Source organism: Narcine bancroftii, chromosome 1, assembly GCF_036971445.1.
Source record: "Narcine bancroftii isolate sNarBan1 chromosome 1, sNarBan1.hap1, whole genome shotgun sequence".
Taxonomy (NCBI): domain Eukaryota; kingdom Metazoa; phylum Chordata; class Chondrichthyes; order Torpediniformes; family Narcinidae; genus Narcine; species Narcine bancroftii.
In genome coordinates, this window is record NC_091469.1 from 107,737,067 (window position 1) to 107,755,909 (window position 18,843).

Genomic DNA, 18,843 nt, shown 5'->3' on the forward strand with positions numbered 1-18,843 from the left:
ACAAGGCCTCTGCAGTTGAAGACAGATTAGCAGCAAAATTTTCTTTGAAAATGTGCATGTGTGTGTGTGTGTGTGTGTGTGTGTGTGTGTGTGTGTGTGTGTGTGTGTGTGTGTGTGTGGTGGAGGGGGGGGCACAGTTGGCTAGCAGTTATTACAATGCCATTGCAGCACTAGCGATCAGGACCTGGGGTTCGATACATTCTCCCCATGTCTGTGTGGGTTTTTCCCAGCACCACCTGTTTCCTCCCACTGCTTGAAACGTACCAGGGGATGTAGGTTAATTGGGTGCAATTGGGTGGCACGGGCTTGTGGGCCGAAATGGCCTGTTACCATGCTGTATTTCATGTGATGGTGGGTACACATATTCATTTGATTCATTTTTTCTGCATTCTACATTAATACTGTTTAGCCTTAAAATAAGGAATTGCAGTGTAAAAGATTGTTAATTAAAAGGGAAAGGAAATTACACATAGGCCATTTTATTTAAAGCATTTTGCACAGAATATACAGCTTTTATGAACAATTCTCACACAACTGCCACCCCTCCCCATTTCCTGAGGATGCTTCACGAAGAGTAGTATAATATAATCAGAAGTGTGTGGATGTTTAAAATATTCTGTATTATTTATTAACTTGTGTAAATACTACTTTTTATTCTGAAATGACTAAATATCTTTGAAATTTCAGAAAAGTTCAACATTTTTAAAAACAACTGAAGAGCTTGACAGTAGATTCGGAAGGAGGTGGAGTGGTGGTGTTGCAGTCAAATATTTGGGCAGAGCTCGTTTAAACCACCTCACTTGACAGAAATTCCCTTTGATGCATTTCAGCTATTTCTGAAAGTTTCCAAAACATGACCTGCTTGAGGTCAGCATGGTCAGTTGAACACAAAATCCACCCCATTAATTTGTCAGTTGGAACAGGGAGGCATAATCATAAAGGGCTGCAACATAGTGGGAAATGGATATAGGCTCACAGTTCCCAAAGGTTAAGATGCCCAAAATTAAATTTGTTGCGTATTCTTTCTTAAAAAGATGCCTTGTAAGTTCTTTATTCAAATCAAAATGGTTCCTTCCAGTCCCACAATACAATGCTGTTATGTGACGTCATTTGTCTATATATACCCACGACACTCTTCACCCCCACAAAAATAAATGTATCACTATGGCACAGAGCAGTAAGTATACTAATCTATGGTAAGACTATAGAATAAAATATAACTAATCGTGTTAAATACTATCCTGCACAACAAACAAGGTAATGTATTGATGTGAAACTCGGCAAGTAATTGTACGTAGTCCCTAAGATGTATTGGAAGATGTCTTTTCCTTTTGGGTATTCTTGGAGATGAAAAATCCAGAGGAGGGCTTTTCAGGAGAAGGGGCTGTGAGCTCAGTGGTTGGTTGGCAACATTGGAATGTGCCCAAAATGGGGTGCCTTGGAGATTGTTCATCTTTGGAACTGACACTGGATCATTCACTGCTCTTAACTCGTCAATGTGTCGCTTCCATACTTTTCTTCCCACCTATACAGAATATGAGCATGGACTCATTTTTTTTAGAAGCACACCTTTCATCCATGTTTCTTTATTTTCTCAATAAATCCCTTACCAGTACTCAATCCCCGATTTCCAGACATTTGGTTTGGCTTACTCAGAGATGTTGATTGTTGGATACGAAGGCTGATGACTGGGTGCACTGCAGTGTGTTGGGTTCTGAAGTTACGCCCAAACATCAGTTCTACTGGTGTTCGTTTCATTGCGGAGTGCAGCGTGTTTCTATTCGACAACACAAAATTTGTGATTTTGTGATTCCATGATATTTTCAATGACTTCTTCATCTTCATGGGTTTTTTAAATGTCTGCACAAAATATTCCGCTTCTCCATTGGTACTTGGTGGTAGACTGCTGATAAGATGCGTCGTACATTGTTATTACATAGAAATAGTTTAAAAGCATTTGATACAAATGATCAGAGACTAGTTCTATAGGTAATCCATATCCTGAAAAAATATTCTGTAGTTTTTCAATTGTCTGTTCTGTCATTCGGTCGTAGTGGATGAGAACATTGTCTCTTGAGGTCAGTAGTTCCTTCAAATAATTGAATGTTTTATTCGTTTCTGCATTCCAGCACCATTTCTGATCTTTTTTTTTTAAACAATTAGTTAAGTGGGTTGCACAGCGTTGACATGTTGGGGGATATGCTTTTGATAATGGTTAACCAAACCCAAAAATTATTGTAATTCAGCTCAATTTAATGGGCAAGGTGACTTGCAGACTGTTTCGGTGTCACTGTAATTGTAAATCCCAAATATGTTTATGAGGATACCATAAATATGCATTTATCTTGGCGCAGATTAACTTCAGCTTGTTGCAGTCGAGTTAGGACCTTTTCAAGGTTTGTTAGATGCTCTGTATTGTCACAATTTGTAATGATGATGTTATCAAAGTAGCATCCAACATTCATTCTGCACAATAATTTGTCCATAACCACTTGATACAGCAATGATGCTCATGATATTCCATACGACATTCTAGTGTAAGTGAACAAACCCAGGTGAGCATTGATTGCCAACATATTTTTTCGATTCAGAATCCAATTCAACTTGTTGGTAAGCTTGATTAACGGTAACTTTATAATCGCCACAAATTCAAATTTCACCGTTGGGTTTTCTGACTGGCATGAAAGGAGCTGCCCAATTGCTATACTGGTTTTTCAATGATTCCTTCGTTTTCCAAACTGTTGAGTACCAATCTTTTTTTTTTACATCGCAAAAGGAAGCATCCTTGGCTTGTAGTATTGGGTTCAGCATCAGGTTTCAATTCCAATTTGGCCTGGACTGTAGCTTTGGTTTTGGCTCACCCTCTGTATATACATTCTTCACTGCCCCAATTTCCTTCCAATCCAGTTGGATGTGTGACAAATGCGGGTCCTTTTGTCGTAATGACGTAGAGGAAAAATCCTTTTGGTGTCTGTCCTTTATATTCGATGTCTACTTTACATTTCCCTAACACTTTGACTTTCTCCCCTGTGATCATCTTCAACACCATGTCAGACTGTTTCATTTTAAGATTGGATAATAGTTTTAGTTTTAGATCTTTCGGCATTAAGGACAAAGCCATCCCTGTGTTCAACTCCAACTGAACAGGTTCAATGGTAATTTTAATGTGAACCAAAATTTCCAATTTTAAGTCCATTACAAATATACATTACTGCCAATTCCAAGTCCTCCTCAAAGCCACTGCTAGGATTTACGTCATTCTCCACAACAATTTTCACTTCTTCACAACTGTTTTTTGTATTTCAGTTTGATTTTTTTCCCCCTTAGGCAATACTCCTTTTCTCTACTTTCTCCTTTCCTTGGGCTTTTGGACTTCAATGTGACAAAGAGGGACACATCATGATACTTGGCCCTTTTGAAATAACAGTTATCAGGACTGTGGTTCCTCCTCCCACAGCAGAAACATTCTTGGTGGTTTACTTTTCCCACCACATGCTGCTCCCCTTATATAATATCCATGTTTTGGCTGGCCATTTCAAAACTCAAATGCTGTATCATATATAGACTTAATGTCTAAATCTTTACAGTTTAAGAATCGTTGTTGGGCGTTGTGGTCAATCAAACTGATGGCCAACCTATCTCTTAAAGCCTCGTCCAAGAAATCTCCAAAATTACAAGTTTCCGACATTCAGCCCAATATAGGCTCATAGTTTCACCTGGTTTTTGCTTTCTGGTATAAAATTTGTATCTTTCTGTGATAATTACCAGTTTTTGAGATAGATGCTCTCCGACCACGGCATGCAATTCTTCATAAAACTTGGTACAAGAGAGATTTCATCGGGCAGTATGTCCTATTTCTCACCTCGCTTAGAAACAGCACCTGTTTCCTTCTGTAGACATCTGTATCCCTTATATTGTGGGCAACACGGAACATATCAAACCTTTCCACATAATCATACCAGTCTTCCGATTCTTTGTATTCTCCAAAACGCCCTTCCACCATTTTTACTCTTCTCCGTTCCACTGTGAATGAGCACATGTGGCTCTACGCAACTCCAGTTGAGCAGCACATAATAGGTGGCGGAAATGGCAGATTAAATGCTGGATGCAGAGGCGGTAGGTGAGGATAAGGGGAAAAATGGAGGGGCCACTGTAGATGTGTAGATAATGGAGGATATGTGGGTGAGATCCGGGTTAATGGTGGTAGAGAGGAAGCCACGTTTTTTGAAGAAGGACATCTCAGATGATCAAGCATGAAAGACCTCGTCCTGAGCCCTTCTTTGGGTATGCAGAAAATCAGGCAAATGCTCAAATAAGAATGTGTAGTGGCAGGGAGGTTATAGAAGGGGAAGTAAAAAAGACTAGGAGGCTATAGATGGATATTCATTCACAATTCTCAGAGCCAGTTTACAAAACCAAGCATGATGAAAGCAGAGAGGCACTAAGCCTCAGCCATAAATAGAATAGAAAGAACAAACTCTCTTATCGGGAGTTATTTTATACAAAATAGGAAATGCTGAGAATTTGCAGCAGGTAAGCTGATGACTGTTGAACGAGAAACATAAATGGGAAAGGCCTTTAAACAATGATCCTGGGCTTGCAAAGTTTGGTTTGAGAAATCGTCCAGGTGGAGCACAAAAGATCATGTATTGGGTAATTCAGACAGTTCAATGCAGGGTAGAGGTGGAGCAGAGGATGGGAATTTCAGTCTGACAATTGTAGAGGCAGGGATAATTTCCATAGAGGACATTAACTACAGAAGATGGGTTTTCAGGTCATCATTTATGACCTGCTTCAACATTCTCAAGGGCCATTAGCAAGAGGGAATTTTACATAGGCGATGTCAAATGAGATTCATATAACAACAGACACCACTGCACATTCACAAGATTATCAACAGACTAGTTGGTCTTTTGTTAGCACACAACAATTACATTTTTCTTCTGAGTTGTGAAGTGCCTCTTTGAGATCAAAGCAATGGCATCTTTGACAAAAATTCTTGGTGTATTGTATATTTTTCAATCCCTTCCACTTGATGAACTGACTTTCATTAGTTTCATTTATCCAATGTCAATCTTTGCTGTGGATAATAGTTCAATAAACATACTTTTTGGTTATTAAGGAAGTTATATATGGTTGCTAGTCACTGCAGGTGGGTTTGCAATTTTATTTATCTCCTTAACTGTTATTTAATCTGGTCATTAGTATTAAAAAAAAATCACATTTTACAACAGCTTAACGTGTTTTCAACATAATTAAAAACAAGTATGGGGAAGGTGCAAGTCATGCAACTGAAGGAACTCTACGATTCTTAAGTGGTACATTTCCAGACAGCTCTCTGACTCTCAAGAGGGACTTGAAAACAAACACCCAATGTTATTTTTAAGCACCTGTAAGCAGTTGCATAATAATGATGATGGGCCTGACCTGCTGAGTTCCTTCAGCATCTCCTTGGGTGCTGAAAAATAACATTGCTGCCTGCATAATCTTAAAGCAATTAAAGAATAGAGAAAAAAATGTATATTAATTTCACCAGAAGCTTTTGAAATTCCAGATTTTTTTTGTTTTAAGCCAATAATTTAGAGTATTTTTCTTTAACATACACCTTCTAAGCTTTTTTTTGCATCGTAACCCATCCTATTTGAATGCTTACCTCTCTGTATCAAGAGCAACAAGAATACTTTCCATCGTCTCCTTCCCAGGCCCAGTTGGTAGACCTACAACTGGTAGCATGGCTCCAGATTTGATGGTGGAGGGACCATATATATCTGAACTATCAGCCATCTTGGACACAGCACTTTCAGACTTATTTTCAATTGACATCCTTATCCGTGCACTGTAGTAAGATAGGTGAGAGGTGTGCTAATTTAATAAATGTTATTATATACTATAGCAAACTATAAATGGTGATGCCAACAAAAATTATTTTTCTAACAGCCAAGAATTACATTACACAAACACTGTGGACCATGTCAACTTAAACATTTACAATGAATATTTCTGAAAATATTATTTATAAATATAATTCTTTAATCTTAACTCATTTAACTTCTTTAATTGAACCAATTTAATAAAATTTACAAGGATGTAGCTGCGACTTGACGAGCAGTTATCTAGAAAGTTTGAATAGGCTCAGACTTTATTTCTTGGAGCATTGGAGAATAAGGGTAGGCTTGTTAGACGTGCAAAAATTATGAGGAGTATAGAAAGGGTAAATACAAGCAGGCTTTTTCCACTGAAATTGGATGAGGCAAGAACTAGAGGGCATGGGTTAAGGGTGAAAGATGAAATGTTTAAGGGGACCATTAGAGGCAATGTCTTCACTCAGATGGTTGTGAGAATGTGGAACGAGCTGCCAGCAGAGATGGTGGATGTGGATGTGATCTTGACATTTAAAGAAGATTGGATTGGTACATGAATGGAGAGATGTGGAGGGCTATGGTCCAGTTCAGGTCGATGAGACTAAATGGAAAATATAGTTTTAAATGGACTAGATGCTAAAGTTCCTGTTTCTGTGCTGTAGTTTCATAGTTCAAAGAAAAATATTTCATTTCAGATCCATCTCGAATTTCAAGACCATCAGTTACACATCACCCCTCATTGTTTCCAAAAAGTAACATTGTTCCAGAAAAATTAACAGAAAAGCAGCAGTATGCCATCATTCAACCTTAAATTAGCATTCACAGTGAACATCAGCAAGATTTAAATTGTAAAAATGAAATGCTGGGGGGCAGGAAATTGATAAATCAAAGGCGGGGGGGGGGGGGATCGTTAAATGACAATATAGCACCTTATGTGAACAAAAAAAACTTGAAAATAAATAAATCATTAAAATTAAAATTATATTATAAAGGAATTTATCCCCAAAGAAAGAAATCAGGAAGGCTAAAAGACATGAGATTGGTTTGGCAGTCAATATGAAGGAAAATCATAAGGGATTCTTCAGGTATATTAGGAAGAAAAGAAAAGGAGAGTAAGGGACAAAATTGGTCCCCTCGGAGAGCAGAGTGGTCATCTATGTATGGAGCCAAAGGAGATGGGGGGGATCTTAATTTTTTTTTCATCTGTATTCACTAAGGAAACTGGCACATAGTCGTGGGAAGTACAGAACCTATCCAGATTAAAGAGGAGGAAGTGCTTGCTGTCTCAAAGCAAATAAGGGTGGATAAATCCCCAGGGCCTGACAAGATAGTCCCTTGGGCCTTGAGGGAGAGTAACGTAGAAATTACAGGGGCTCTGACAGAAATATTTAAAATGTCCTTTGCCATGGGTGTGATGCCGGAGGATTGGAGCATAGCTCATGTTGTTCCGTTATTTAAAAAAGGCTTCAAAAGTAACCTTGGAAATTATAGACCAGTGATCCTGACGTCACTAGTAGATAAATTATTGGAAAGCGTTCTAAGAGATCAGATATACAAGTATTTGGATAGCCAGAGACTGATTAAGGATAGTCAACATGACTTTGTGCGAGGTAGGTCATGTTTAACCAATCCTGACAATCACCCCCAAAATTCAGGAGGCAGATAGCTAGGTGACTGTCAGGAAAGGGAAGGGGAATAGACAGAGAGAGCAGAGGACCCCTGTGGGTGTTCTAATCAACAATAAGTATATGGTTTTGGATATTTTTGGTGGGGATGACCTACTAGGGGCAAGTTGTAGTGGTCATGTCTCTGGCACCGAGACTGGACCCTCAGTTCAGAAAGGAAGGAGGGGAAAAGAGTAGAACAGAAGTGGTGAGGGATTTGATAGTTAGGGGGACAGATAAGAGGTTCTGTGGGAGAGATGGAGAATCCCGGATGATCTGTTGCCTCCCAGGTGCCAGGTCCAATATATCTCAGATCGAGTTCTCGGTATTCTCAGGAGGGAGGGTGAGCAGCCAGCTGTTGTGATCCATAGAGAGACCAATGACAATGGGTACGAAGGATGAGGAGGTCCTACACTGATAGTTTAGGGAGTTAGGTGCAAAGTTGTAGGACAGGACCTCCAGGGTTGTGATCTCAGGAGTGCTACCCATGCCGAATGCTAGTGAGGCTAGAAATAGAAGGTTAATGCAGCTAAATAGATGGTGCAAGAGGGAGGGCTTCAAGTTTCTGGACAATTGAGCTCTGTTCCCAAGGAAAGTGGGATGTATTCCAAAGGGACGGTTTGCATTTGAACTAGAGGGAGACTAACATCCTTGCCAATAGGTTTGCTAGTGCTACTCTGGGGGATTTTAAACTAGATTTGTAGGGGGATGGGATGCAGAGTGTTAGAACAGAAAGAAAGGTGCTGAAGAATAAAGGTCATGTGAGGACTGCATGTATAGCTTTGTACATGATAGAAATGTTCTCAGGTATATTTATTTCAATGTGAGTATTGTCAGAAAGGTAGACAAGCTTAGGGTGTAGATTGGCATGTGGGGTTATAACATTATTGCTATTAGTTAGACTTGGTTGCACGAGGGGCAGGACTGGCAGATCAATGTTCCGGGGTTCCGTGGTATCAAACATGACAGAGAGGGAAGGAGTGGCATTGCTAGTCAGGGAAAATATCACAGCTGTGCTTAGACAGGACAGCCCAGAAGGCTCAACTACAGAGGCAATATGGGTGGAGCTTAGGTGAGTCCACACTGATAGAGTTGTATTATAGACCCAATAGAGAGAATTGGAGGAGCAAATTTGTAGAGAGATATGTAAGAAACAGAAAGATATGATAGTAGATTTTAACTTTCTACATATTGACTGAGACTCCCATACTGTAAAAGGGCTGGATAGCTTAGAGCTTGTCAAATGTGTTCAGGAAAGTTTTCTAAATCAATATATAGAGGTACCAATGAGAGAGGATGCAATACTTGATCTCCTATTAATGAACCAGACAGGTCAGGTGACAGAAGTATGTGTAGATGAATATTTTGGGTCCAATGACCTTAATGTAATTAATTTCAAGTTAATTAAGGAGAGGTGTGGTACTCGAGTTGAGATTCTAAATTGGAGAAAGGCCAATTCTGTGGAAATGAGAAAGGATCTAGGAAGAGTGGATTGGGATAAGTTGTTTTCTGGCAAGGATGTGTTCAGTAAGTGGAAGGTCTTCAAAAGCAAAATTTTGAGAGTGGAGAGTTTACACATTCCTGTTAGGATTAAAGGCAAAGTTAATAGGCACGGGAACCTTGATTTTCAAAGGACAATGGCAATCTGGTTAAAAAGAAAAGAGAGGTGTAAAGCAGGTATAGACAACAAGGAACAAATGAGGTACTAGAAGACCATAGAAAATGTAAGAAAATACTTAAGAAGGAAATCAGGAAAGCAAAAAGAAGACATGAGGTTGCTTTGGCAGATAATGTGAAGGTAAACCCGAAGGGTTTCTACAAGTATATTAAAAGTAAAAGGATAGTAAGGGACAAAATTGGTCCCCTAGAGGATCAGAGTAAATGTAGTAAAAACACAGAAATGCTGGACGAAGTCAGTACGTCTTGCAACATTATTTCTTACGGCAAAATAATGCAGACGGTAGAAAGCTAAAATAAAGGCTGAAAAAGCTGGGAGTAGATCAGGCAACACCTTTGAAAAGAGAAATAAATGGTCCAGATCAAGACCTTCATCAAAATTAATGAAATATTACTTGGAAAATTAATTATATACAGAGTTTCTTCAGCTTTTATTTTATATTTCCAACATCTGCATTATTTTTAATCTTGGAGTTATAATTTTCAAGCCCTTTCCTAACACTACCAAGTTATTTTTAAATTATTCCTTGATTGCCCATGGACATCACTGGCTAGGTCAACATTTTTGACAATACCAATTTTCTCAAGAATGGGTTACCAGACAATTTGGAGGTGCCTCTGACCATGGGTTTAGGAAACACATGTCGACAAGGTAAAACTACGATGTGAGATCTGCCTTCTCGAAGGACATTAGTTAAACCAGATGAGCTGTTACAACAACCCAATAGATTCACAATCTCCATTAATAACATAAGTTTCTGAATACCAGAATTAATTAGCTAAATTTTGAACTTTCTAATCATCAAGGTGGGATTTGAATTCATGCCAAAGTACTTGTTCCGTAACATGCGGTTATACATCTCACTACAGTATAACAAAAGCACAAGGCTGAACTGAAAGTGATGCCATGGAAACAAGACCAAAAATGCATCCTGAATTTGATGAAAACTTTTAAATTCATGAAAAGTTTCCATTCCAAATTTCAGATCGGATTTTGACACATTTTTTACCATATCAACCACTCACACAAGCAGATTCTACGTGCAGACATTGCACTCAGAAGGAGTGCTCGGTGATGGTGGCTCACCTTGCGGTTGTGGTGTCTGCTTTTCCATTCATAGCAACGATCTTCTCCTGTGTTGGAAGAGGTACCATAGAGGTTGTGTCCGCTTTTGCTATCGTAACTTCTTTTGCTTGTGAAGTGTCCTCGCCACAGTGTGGGCAGAAGGATAGCCCATTCATATGCGATGCACAGTTCTTATGAAAGCGATGTGAAATTGTACTATCAGGCTGGCATTCCATGAATGTTCCCTGGAAAAGGCATGCAAATTCAATAAAATCCTTCCTCATTGTTATTTTTATTCTACTTTAACATCCCTTGTATTAACTAGGACTTCCTTACTGAAAGTGGTGTAGCTGGGACAGAATTTGTTAGGTGCGTGCATTAGGACTTCCTGAAATTCTTATTGCAAATACCGTATATACAATATGCCTGTAATAGTCGAATCTGTATAAAAAGTAGACCCCCCTCCCTTACTTTAGGCATAGCTAACCGCACATCCAAGCTCCCAAAACCCTGAACACCATCTTTTGCCCAGGCTTTGGTCACTCGGCCTCCAGAACCTCCGACTCCTCAACTGCAGACTCACACCGAGGCCCAGGTCACCTGCCCACTGGAGCCCCTGATGCCCTGACTGCAGATTCTTGCCTAGGCCCAGGTTACCTGCCCATCTGAGTTCCTGGTGCCCCGACTGCAGACTCTGCTAAGGCTCTGGCTGCCTGCCCACCCAAGCTCCGAATGACCCCCCCCCATGCAAGCTCCCGATGACCCCCCCCATCCAAACTCCGGATAATCCCACATCCATTACCGAATGACCCTCTCATCCATGCTCCCAATGACCTTCCTATCCAAGCTCGCAATGGCCCCATATGTAAATGACAGAACTCTTGGGAGCAATGATGTGCAAGTCTATAGCTCACTGAAAATAGCAAAACCGGTAGTTCGGGAGGTAAAGAAGGTGGATATCATGCTTTCTTTTATTGCTTAGAATATAAGCCAGGAAATCATGTTGCAGCAATGCAAAACTGTTAGATTACATTTGGAATATTGCTTGCAGTTCTGGTCACCACATTACAGGACAGATGTGGAGTCTTTGTTTTTTTGTCGTTGAGATGTGAAAGCATTAGCTATGAATTGGGTAGATGGGAATCATTCTTTCTCGAGCATTGGAGGCTGAGGGGATGACCTGAAAGAAGTTTATAAAATTGCAAGGCAGACAGTCAATCTTTTTCTGCCAGGGTAGATATGTCAAATACTACAGTTTAAAGGACGTGAAAATGAAGGATCTGACACTAGCATCTTTCCAAGCTCTTCAATAAATAACATTAATGATATTACTGACCTTCGATTCTGAAAATTTGTAATTTTGCACTTGCAAGATTGCACATCTACCCACTAGCCCTGATTGACAGAGAAAATTGATTACAAGAATTCTTAGTTTTAAATCCAAGCTAACCCATGCCAGTTAAAGTAACACTTTGATAATTCTGCTGAATTATCACCAGGAAATGACCCTGTTCAAAATAATTCCTGTGGGTATTAAATTCTAGTTTGGAATAATGTAAACAAAGGCACCTATCGCAATAATATGGGCAAGGCTGTTTTGCATATATGGCTGAGAACGTGATATCCATCATCAACTGTATTGAAAATTAATGAGCAAAATGGATCAATGTTGTTACAACTCAGTCTAATTATTTACCATTAAGTGTGGCCCTGATTACTTTTATTTCATCCACACCACATGTCAAAGCTTGTGCTCCTACATTTACGAAGAAACTAAATTCATAACATCAAAAATGGAGACCTAGATCTCAAAAGTGCAAAGCATAAAATGATTTCGTCAACAAACAGCAAGTTAAGTCTTTTGAGCAGCTACTCCAGTTTTAAGTCTAGTACCATCTGGTGGTCAATCAATGCAGGTATTTCAGAGTGCCTCAGCTTCTTGGTGATTTAGGGCAGTGTTTAGTACCACAATATTACAGCACCAGAGACCTAGGTTCAAATTTTACACAGTCTGCAAAACATTTGTATATTCTCTCCGTGATGTGTGTGAGTTTTTCACGGGTGCTCTGTTTCCTCCCACCCAAAATATTTGGGGGATCGAGGTTAATTTGGGTGTAATTGGGCGGCATGGTTTAAATGGCCAGAATCAGCTTCTACCATGCTGCAAATAAATAAGAAAACACCATATTGCAAAGGAACAGGTATCAGGCTATTTTGTTTCTCATTTTGGAAACAAAGCAGGAAGCTAACCTTAAATATATTTGTTTTTAAAAGATCGATTTCATTTAGTTGAAAATTTTAACAAATATCTATTTTCAGCAAATTAATTATGAGCATTCATATCATTTATCTGTTTATCAGGACATCTGTTTAAGGTGAATGGAGAGAAATTTTCAGGGGAGGTTTAAAAACAGAGTGGTGGGTACTTGGGATGCATCACCGTGGGTGGTGGTACAAAGGGGCCATTTAATAGAGTCTCAGACAAACACATGGATGTGAGAAAAATGGAGGGTTATGGGTGTGAAGTTAGGAAGAATTAGACTGTTGCAGAGTAGGCCAACACAACATTGTGGGGCAAAGAGACTGTTCTGTATTGTAATGTTCTGTGTTCTGTATTAAATACACATTTTGAGCTTTAAAACCATGGGAAATAAAATCAGAAATATTTTCATAATGATATTTGCACTTATTTGAGACTTTCTGTACTTACGGCAGTGCAAAAATATCCACATCCTGGGCAACACTGATGTTTAACCATCCGGGATCTATGGTCCTCACATAATACCATAAGCTGCACCTTGTTGGAAGGTCGCATTAATTCTTGCTTGATCACTGTGTTAATGCAGCTACTTAACTGGAAGAAACAGTTTTTTTCAGTCAGCTGTTGATTTGCAGTGTTAGCTTTAAATTAATTAGCAATGAAGTAGTTTCTAAAACCAGTGACAGTGCATTGCATGCAAATAAACAGAGTGGAGCAGCATGTGAGGAGCCACCTTTCAAACGAAGCACCTTCCGCTCTTTCATGCAGGTAATAAACATTTTAAGACACTATTCTTTGAAAGAGCTTTGGCATTTGTCAGAGAGGGACAGCCTGTAAAGAGTCCCTTTGGCCCATCAAGTCTGAATTTTCAATAACCCATTTATACTAATCCTACTTTAACCCAAGTTTTATGTTGTCTGCATTCCCATAACCATCCCCAGATTCTGCTCTCGCCTATACAATGTGGTTAATTTACCTACCAACCCATATATTTTTGGGTTCATGTGAAGGAAATGCTCATTGTCATAAGGAGAATGGGCAAACTCCACAAGGCAGCACCTGTTGTCAGGATTGAAAATGGCTCTCTGGTGCTGTGATAAAAGCACATCGAAATGCGGGAGGAACTTAGCTGGTCTTTTCAGCATCTATAGGAAACAAAGATATATTGCTGACATTTTGGACCTGAGCCCTCCTTCAAGGAATAAGCAGAATAAGATAGGAAGCAGGAAACCTCAGAATTCAGACAATGCTGGCTGGGGGAGGAATCCAGGCCAGCAAAAGGTGTTAATTGGATCTAATAAGGGGCAAGTTAAGAATTTATCATGCTTGTGCAAAAAGAGATGGAATGGAGAGCCAAATATTGGGAAGGTGGGGGTTAAAGAAAGTCAGAGAAGTCGATATTAATGCCATCCGATTGGAAGGTGCCCAGACAGAAGATGAGGTGTTGTTCCTCCAATATGTGGGTGGTCTTAGTCTGACAATGCACGAGACCATGGACAAGTGTCAGTAAGGGAATGGGAATGATGAATTGAAATGGGTGGCCACTGAGAGATCCACGTTATTATGGCAGGCAGAGCCAAGGTGCTCAAATCTCCCAGTCAGTGTCCAGACCACATGTAAATTGGAGGAACAATGCCTCATCTTCCAACTGGGCACCTTGCAATCAGATAACATTAATAGTGACCTCTGGCTGTCATTAACGCCACCCCCCCCCCACCCCAGGGTTCCCCCATCACCTTCCCCTATCTCCTCTGTCTCTCCGTTCCGTCTCCTTTTCCACAAACATGATAAATTCTTATCATATCCAATTAACACCTTTTGTTGGTCTGGATTCCTCCCCCAGCCAGCATTGTCTGAATTCTGAGATTTCCTTCTTCTGGCTGATTCTGCTCATTCCTTGAAGAAGGGCTCAGGCCTGAAACATCAGCAATATATCTTTGTCTCCTATAGATGCTGGAAAAAAAAAGTTCCTCCAGCATTTCGGTGAGTTTTTACTACAATCACAGCATGTGCAGACTTTTGTGTTTCACTTCGGTGCTGTGAGGCAGCAGTTCCACCAGCTGCACCACACTGCATCACCATCTCCTTGGTATTCATCTCTCAGCTAATAATAAACTCAGACTATTTGAGGGATCTTTGCATGAGCAGAAGTAATAAAGCATGTTGGCTAAAATTCAAGATTTTATGATAGCTCATGAATTTGGTATATTCAAATTAAAGTGTACAGCAAAATAACAGACATGCACTAGAAGGAGGAAATAAAGATTTAAAAATAAAGGAACTTTGCCTGAAAATTAAGTGATGTAAATTTTAAAGGTATTATCTATGAGGTTATGGCACTGTTCAACTTTTTCTTTTACATACAGTACAAAGGCAGTGTCTTACATAAGTGATATGTCTTCTACTTATGAAACTCTATATTAAAGGGGAGACTAACATAAGAATATAGGAGCTTCTCCAGCATTTTGTTTTCTTACTAGGACAGTACTAGGCCATCCAGCCTCTCAAGGCTAACTTATCTGTCCAGGCCTCATCTCCTCTTCTGTGTTATCCCGCTATAGGCAAATCTTTCAAAAATCCATGAACTTCTTCAAACAGTCCCAACAATCCAGTCTCCTCAGTGGTTGCCATTGTTTTTTACATGAGGACCAGAGTTGTGCCAATGAAAGTGAAAGAAGCCATTATAAGGCTGGAAAACAAGAATAAAACAATGAAACATCATCCAAACCTTATGATTACCAGAATCAACAGTTTGGGACATCATTAAGAAGAAATAACATATTGCTGAGTTCAGTAAATGCGAAGGGATTGGTATTCCAAGGAAGACTTCCAATGCTGTTGACAGAATTCTCATCATAATGAAGAAAAATCCATAAACATATATCCAACAGATCAGAAACACTCTTCAGGAAGCAGTGGTCAATGACTACAGTCTGCAGAAGACCATGAACAGAAATAAAGGCAAGATGCAAACCATGGCAAAGATGTTTTGCTTTGGATCTTGGGCAGTTCCTTTATACCTCCACACTTTTCTCTTGATTTCATCTGTCCACAAGACCTTTGTCCAAAATTCTGCAAGCTCTGTAATCTCTGGCATACTGTAATCTGGCCATCCTTTCTGAGGTTTGCATCTTGCCTATTTCTGTTCATGGTCTTCTGGGGACAGTCGTCATCGATATATCCACACCTGCCTCCTGAAAAGTCTTTCTATCTGTTGGACATACGTTTGGGGATTTATCTTCATGATGATGAGACTTCTTCTGTCATCAGCAGTGGAGATCTTCCTTGTCCTACCAGTCACTTTGTGATTATTGAACTCACCAGTGCACTCTTCCTTCTTAATAATGTTCCAAAGTATTGATTTTGGTAATACTAAGGTTTGGGTGATGTCTCTTACTGTTTTATTCTTGTTTTTCAGCCTCAATGGCTTTTTTGACTTTCGTTGGCACAACTCAGGTCCTCATGTTGAAAAATAGCAACTACAGATTCCAAAAGTGATCAAAAACTTAGAAGAAAACCTAGCTCTCCTGCACCTGCACCAATGAAGCAATTAAACAGACGTGAGTACTCAAACACCTGTGAAGCCAAATGTCCCAAATATTATGATGTCCTAAAATGAGGGGCCTATGTATAAAAAATGCTGTAATTCCTACATGGTCAAACCAAAATGTATACAAATAATCTTGAATAAAATCTGGAATATATACTTTAATTACATGTGAATTGTCTGATTACAAATTTAAAGCTGTGGAGCACAGGGCAAATAAAGGAAAAGTGTCTTTGTCCCAAAGATTATGAAGGGCACTGTATATTAAGTATTTATTACAGAAGGATACATCATTGTATGGAATTTTATGCCATGTGTGGCTGTGAAGGTCAGGTTGTGGGGTGTATTTAAGGCAGAGATTGATAGGTTTCTGAATAGTCGGGGTATCAAAAGTTATGGGGAGAAGGCAGGAGAGTGGGTCTGAGTAGGAGAATGGATTTGCCCCTGATGAAATGGGGAGTGGACTCGACAGGCCAAATGGCCTACTTCTGCTCCAAAATCTTATAGTCTTACGTTGGTACTGTCTAACATATATTAATAACAACTATATTAAGCAAATCTATTACACATAGTTATTATGATAGTTATAATAAACTCATCTCAACAAACTTTACTCATATTTACTCAGTCTCTCAGAGATTACTCGGTCACTCAGGCCTGTATGACATCTTTCAAACTTTATCAGTGATTCTGAAGGTCAAATTAGAATCTTGCCCTTTCAATGCTCTATTCTGATCATTTCAAAAAGATGATGTTTTACTGACTCCAACTCAAAACCAAATTTTATCTTTTACTTCCTTGAAAGCCAGACGTGCAATTTTGATTAAATGGAAAGACAATACACCATCTACACACGCACAATGGTCAAGCGATATTATGTCTTTTCTAAGTCTAGAAAACATTAGATATGCTATTAACGATTCAAATATTAACTTCCAAAAGATGTAGGGCCCATTTATGGACTATTACCATAATCTGAAGAATTAGGCTGTTTAGATGCTTTGGTGCTCTCTGATTTCAGGTTGGTGTCACTTGATTCCCATGTATCTTTTTTTTTTAAAACCTTGCTTACTGGTAGAGGTTTGATTTATAAGGTTTTTTTTTTCCTTTCAATTTTGATAATATAGATAACTGTTTTGTTCAACTGTGAAGAATGTTGATAAAATTATTATAGAAGAAGAAAAAGAAAGAGAATTGTAAACCATTTTTGTTGTTGAATCTTATTTTATTGTTACGATTGTTTTCTCCTCTCTGGATTTTCTTTTTATGACAATATTGTATATTTTTTTTTCTTATTTTCGAATCTTATAGAGCTCTATAATTGTACTGTTCAATTGTTAATATTGTAAAATACCAATAAAAATATTTTTAAAAGGAAAGTAAGTTACACTATGATTAGTGACTTTCTATTCTAAGGGAATTAAATAACGTGATAATTTTATTGGAGAAAGTCCATTTAAAAAAAACTATACTACAGCAATTCTTCAGAGCAGTTCAGTGATAAAGGCCACGCTGCTCTCCTTGTGCACAAATTAAATTAAATGTTAGTTAGCTGTTGTCCAGTGAGTGCACTTCTCCAGTACTTTTGTGTCTTGCACAAGAACATTTTCTTTTTTAATCACTATCCTTACCTCTTCATCAATGTTCTCAGTGGCCATACATTTATTGTTAGCCAGCTTAACTATCTCTCTGCTTTTTGGTGTTTCCATCCGACAGCTGCAAAGCGGTAACTCATGGAGCTTATCCAATTCTACAGAGTCTGAGCTTTGGGAAATACCTACGTTAAAAACAATATTGAAATAGTTCATATGATTATTAAATAATTAACATTAAATAGAAAAAATATTGTCATCAGAAAGAATTCAAAAATTCAAAAGGATTAATCCTTCAGTCTGAATGCAAGTTCCAGAAGATTTCACAAAAGCAAGAATTTTTATATATGAACTACACATTCATAAATCCTAACCCAGAGAATAAATCTTCTTAACATCTTTACCTGTAGATTGTGATGAAAACAGACCACCTGCAGGCAGATCCAATGAGTCAAGGGGAACCTCGGTGTACTCATTATTATCTGTTAAAGCGTGGGTCGCTGAGTCAGCTCCTGTAAATAATTAAATATACACTGAGAAGTTTATGGGAGCTCATGATTTTGCGGAGGTTCAATGTGACATCAAAAACCTTGGCAAACTTCTGCAGATGTGTATTAGAAAGAGTGCTGACCAGCCACAATGTGACCTGTATGTCTGAATGGAAAGCCCTACAAAAGGGCCCCAATGCATCACAGGCAAAATTCTCCTAACCATCAAGAAAATCCACACGGAATGCTGGCGCTGGAGAGTCATCGAGGATCAACACCTCTCAGGATGTGCTCTGTTCTTGCTGCTATCTTCAAGAAATAAGTATAGGTTCCACAGGATTTCTACTTCCAGGTTCAGGAATAGTTGCTACCCCTCAACCATCAGACACCTAAACTTTTCTCATTATTTATTACTGAATATTTTTTTTTCTGTATTTGCACAGTCAGTTCATTTACATTTCTTTTTTTTTGCTTACATTTCTCTCTAACTACAGTTTACAGCTACTGACAATTATAAATTCTGCCCAGCCCGCAGGGAAAAGAATCTCAGGATTGTACATGATGTTATGAATGTACCCTACACAATAAATTTGAACTTTGACTTTTCAAAGCAAAGCAACTACATATTAACCGGAATGTCTAGGTTGATTCAGAGATCCTTTGTTTAAAAAGAATTATAAGCCATTGC

The 18,843-nt window shown here is 38.9% G+C and overlaps 1 protein-coding gene across 10 annotated transcripts in view; it reads right to left on the reverse strand.

Annotated features, from left to right (window-relative positions):
- LOC138762269 (histone-lysine N-methyltransferase EHMT1-like) overlaps window positions 1-18,843 on the reverse strand; it is a 302,471-nt gene that overhangs the window by 86,400 nt on the left and 197,228 nt on the right. For all 10 annotated transcript variants that reach the window (XM_069935973.1, XM_069935979.1, XM_069935988.1 and 7 more), the window contains 5 exons: window positions 18,072-18,179; window positions 17,707-17,852; window positions 12,979-13,122; window positions 10,290-10,513; window positions 5,654-5,836 (listed from right to left, as the gene is read on the reverse strand). In XM_069935973.1, coding sequence (XP_069792074.1) covers window positions 5,654-5,836; window positions 10,290-10,513; window positions 12,979-13,122; window positions 17,707-17,852; window positions 18,072-18,179 — 805 coding nt within the window. The remainder of the gene's footprint in view (window positions 1-5,653; window positions 5,837-10,289; window positions 10,514-12,978; window positions 13,123-17,706; window positions 17,853-18,071; window positions 18,180-18,843) is intronic.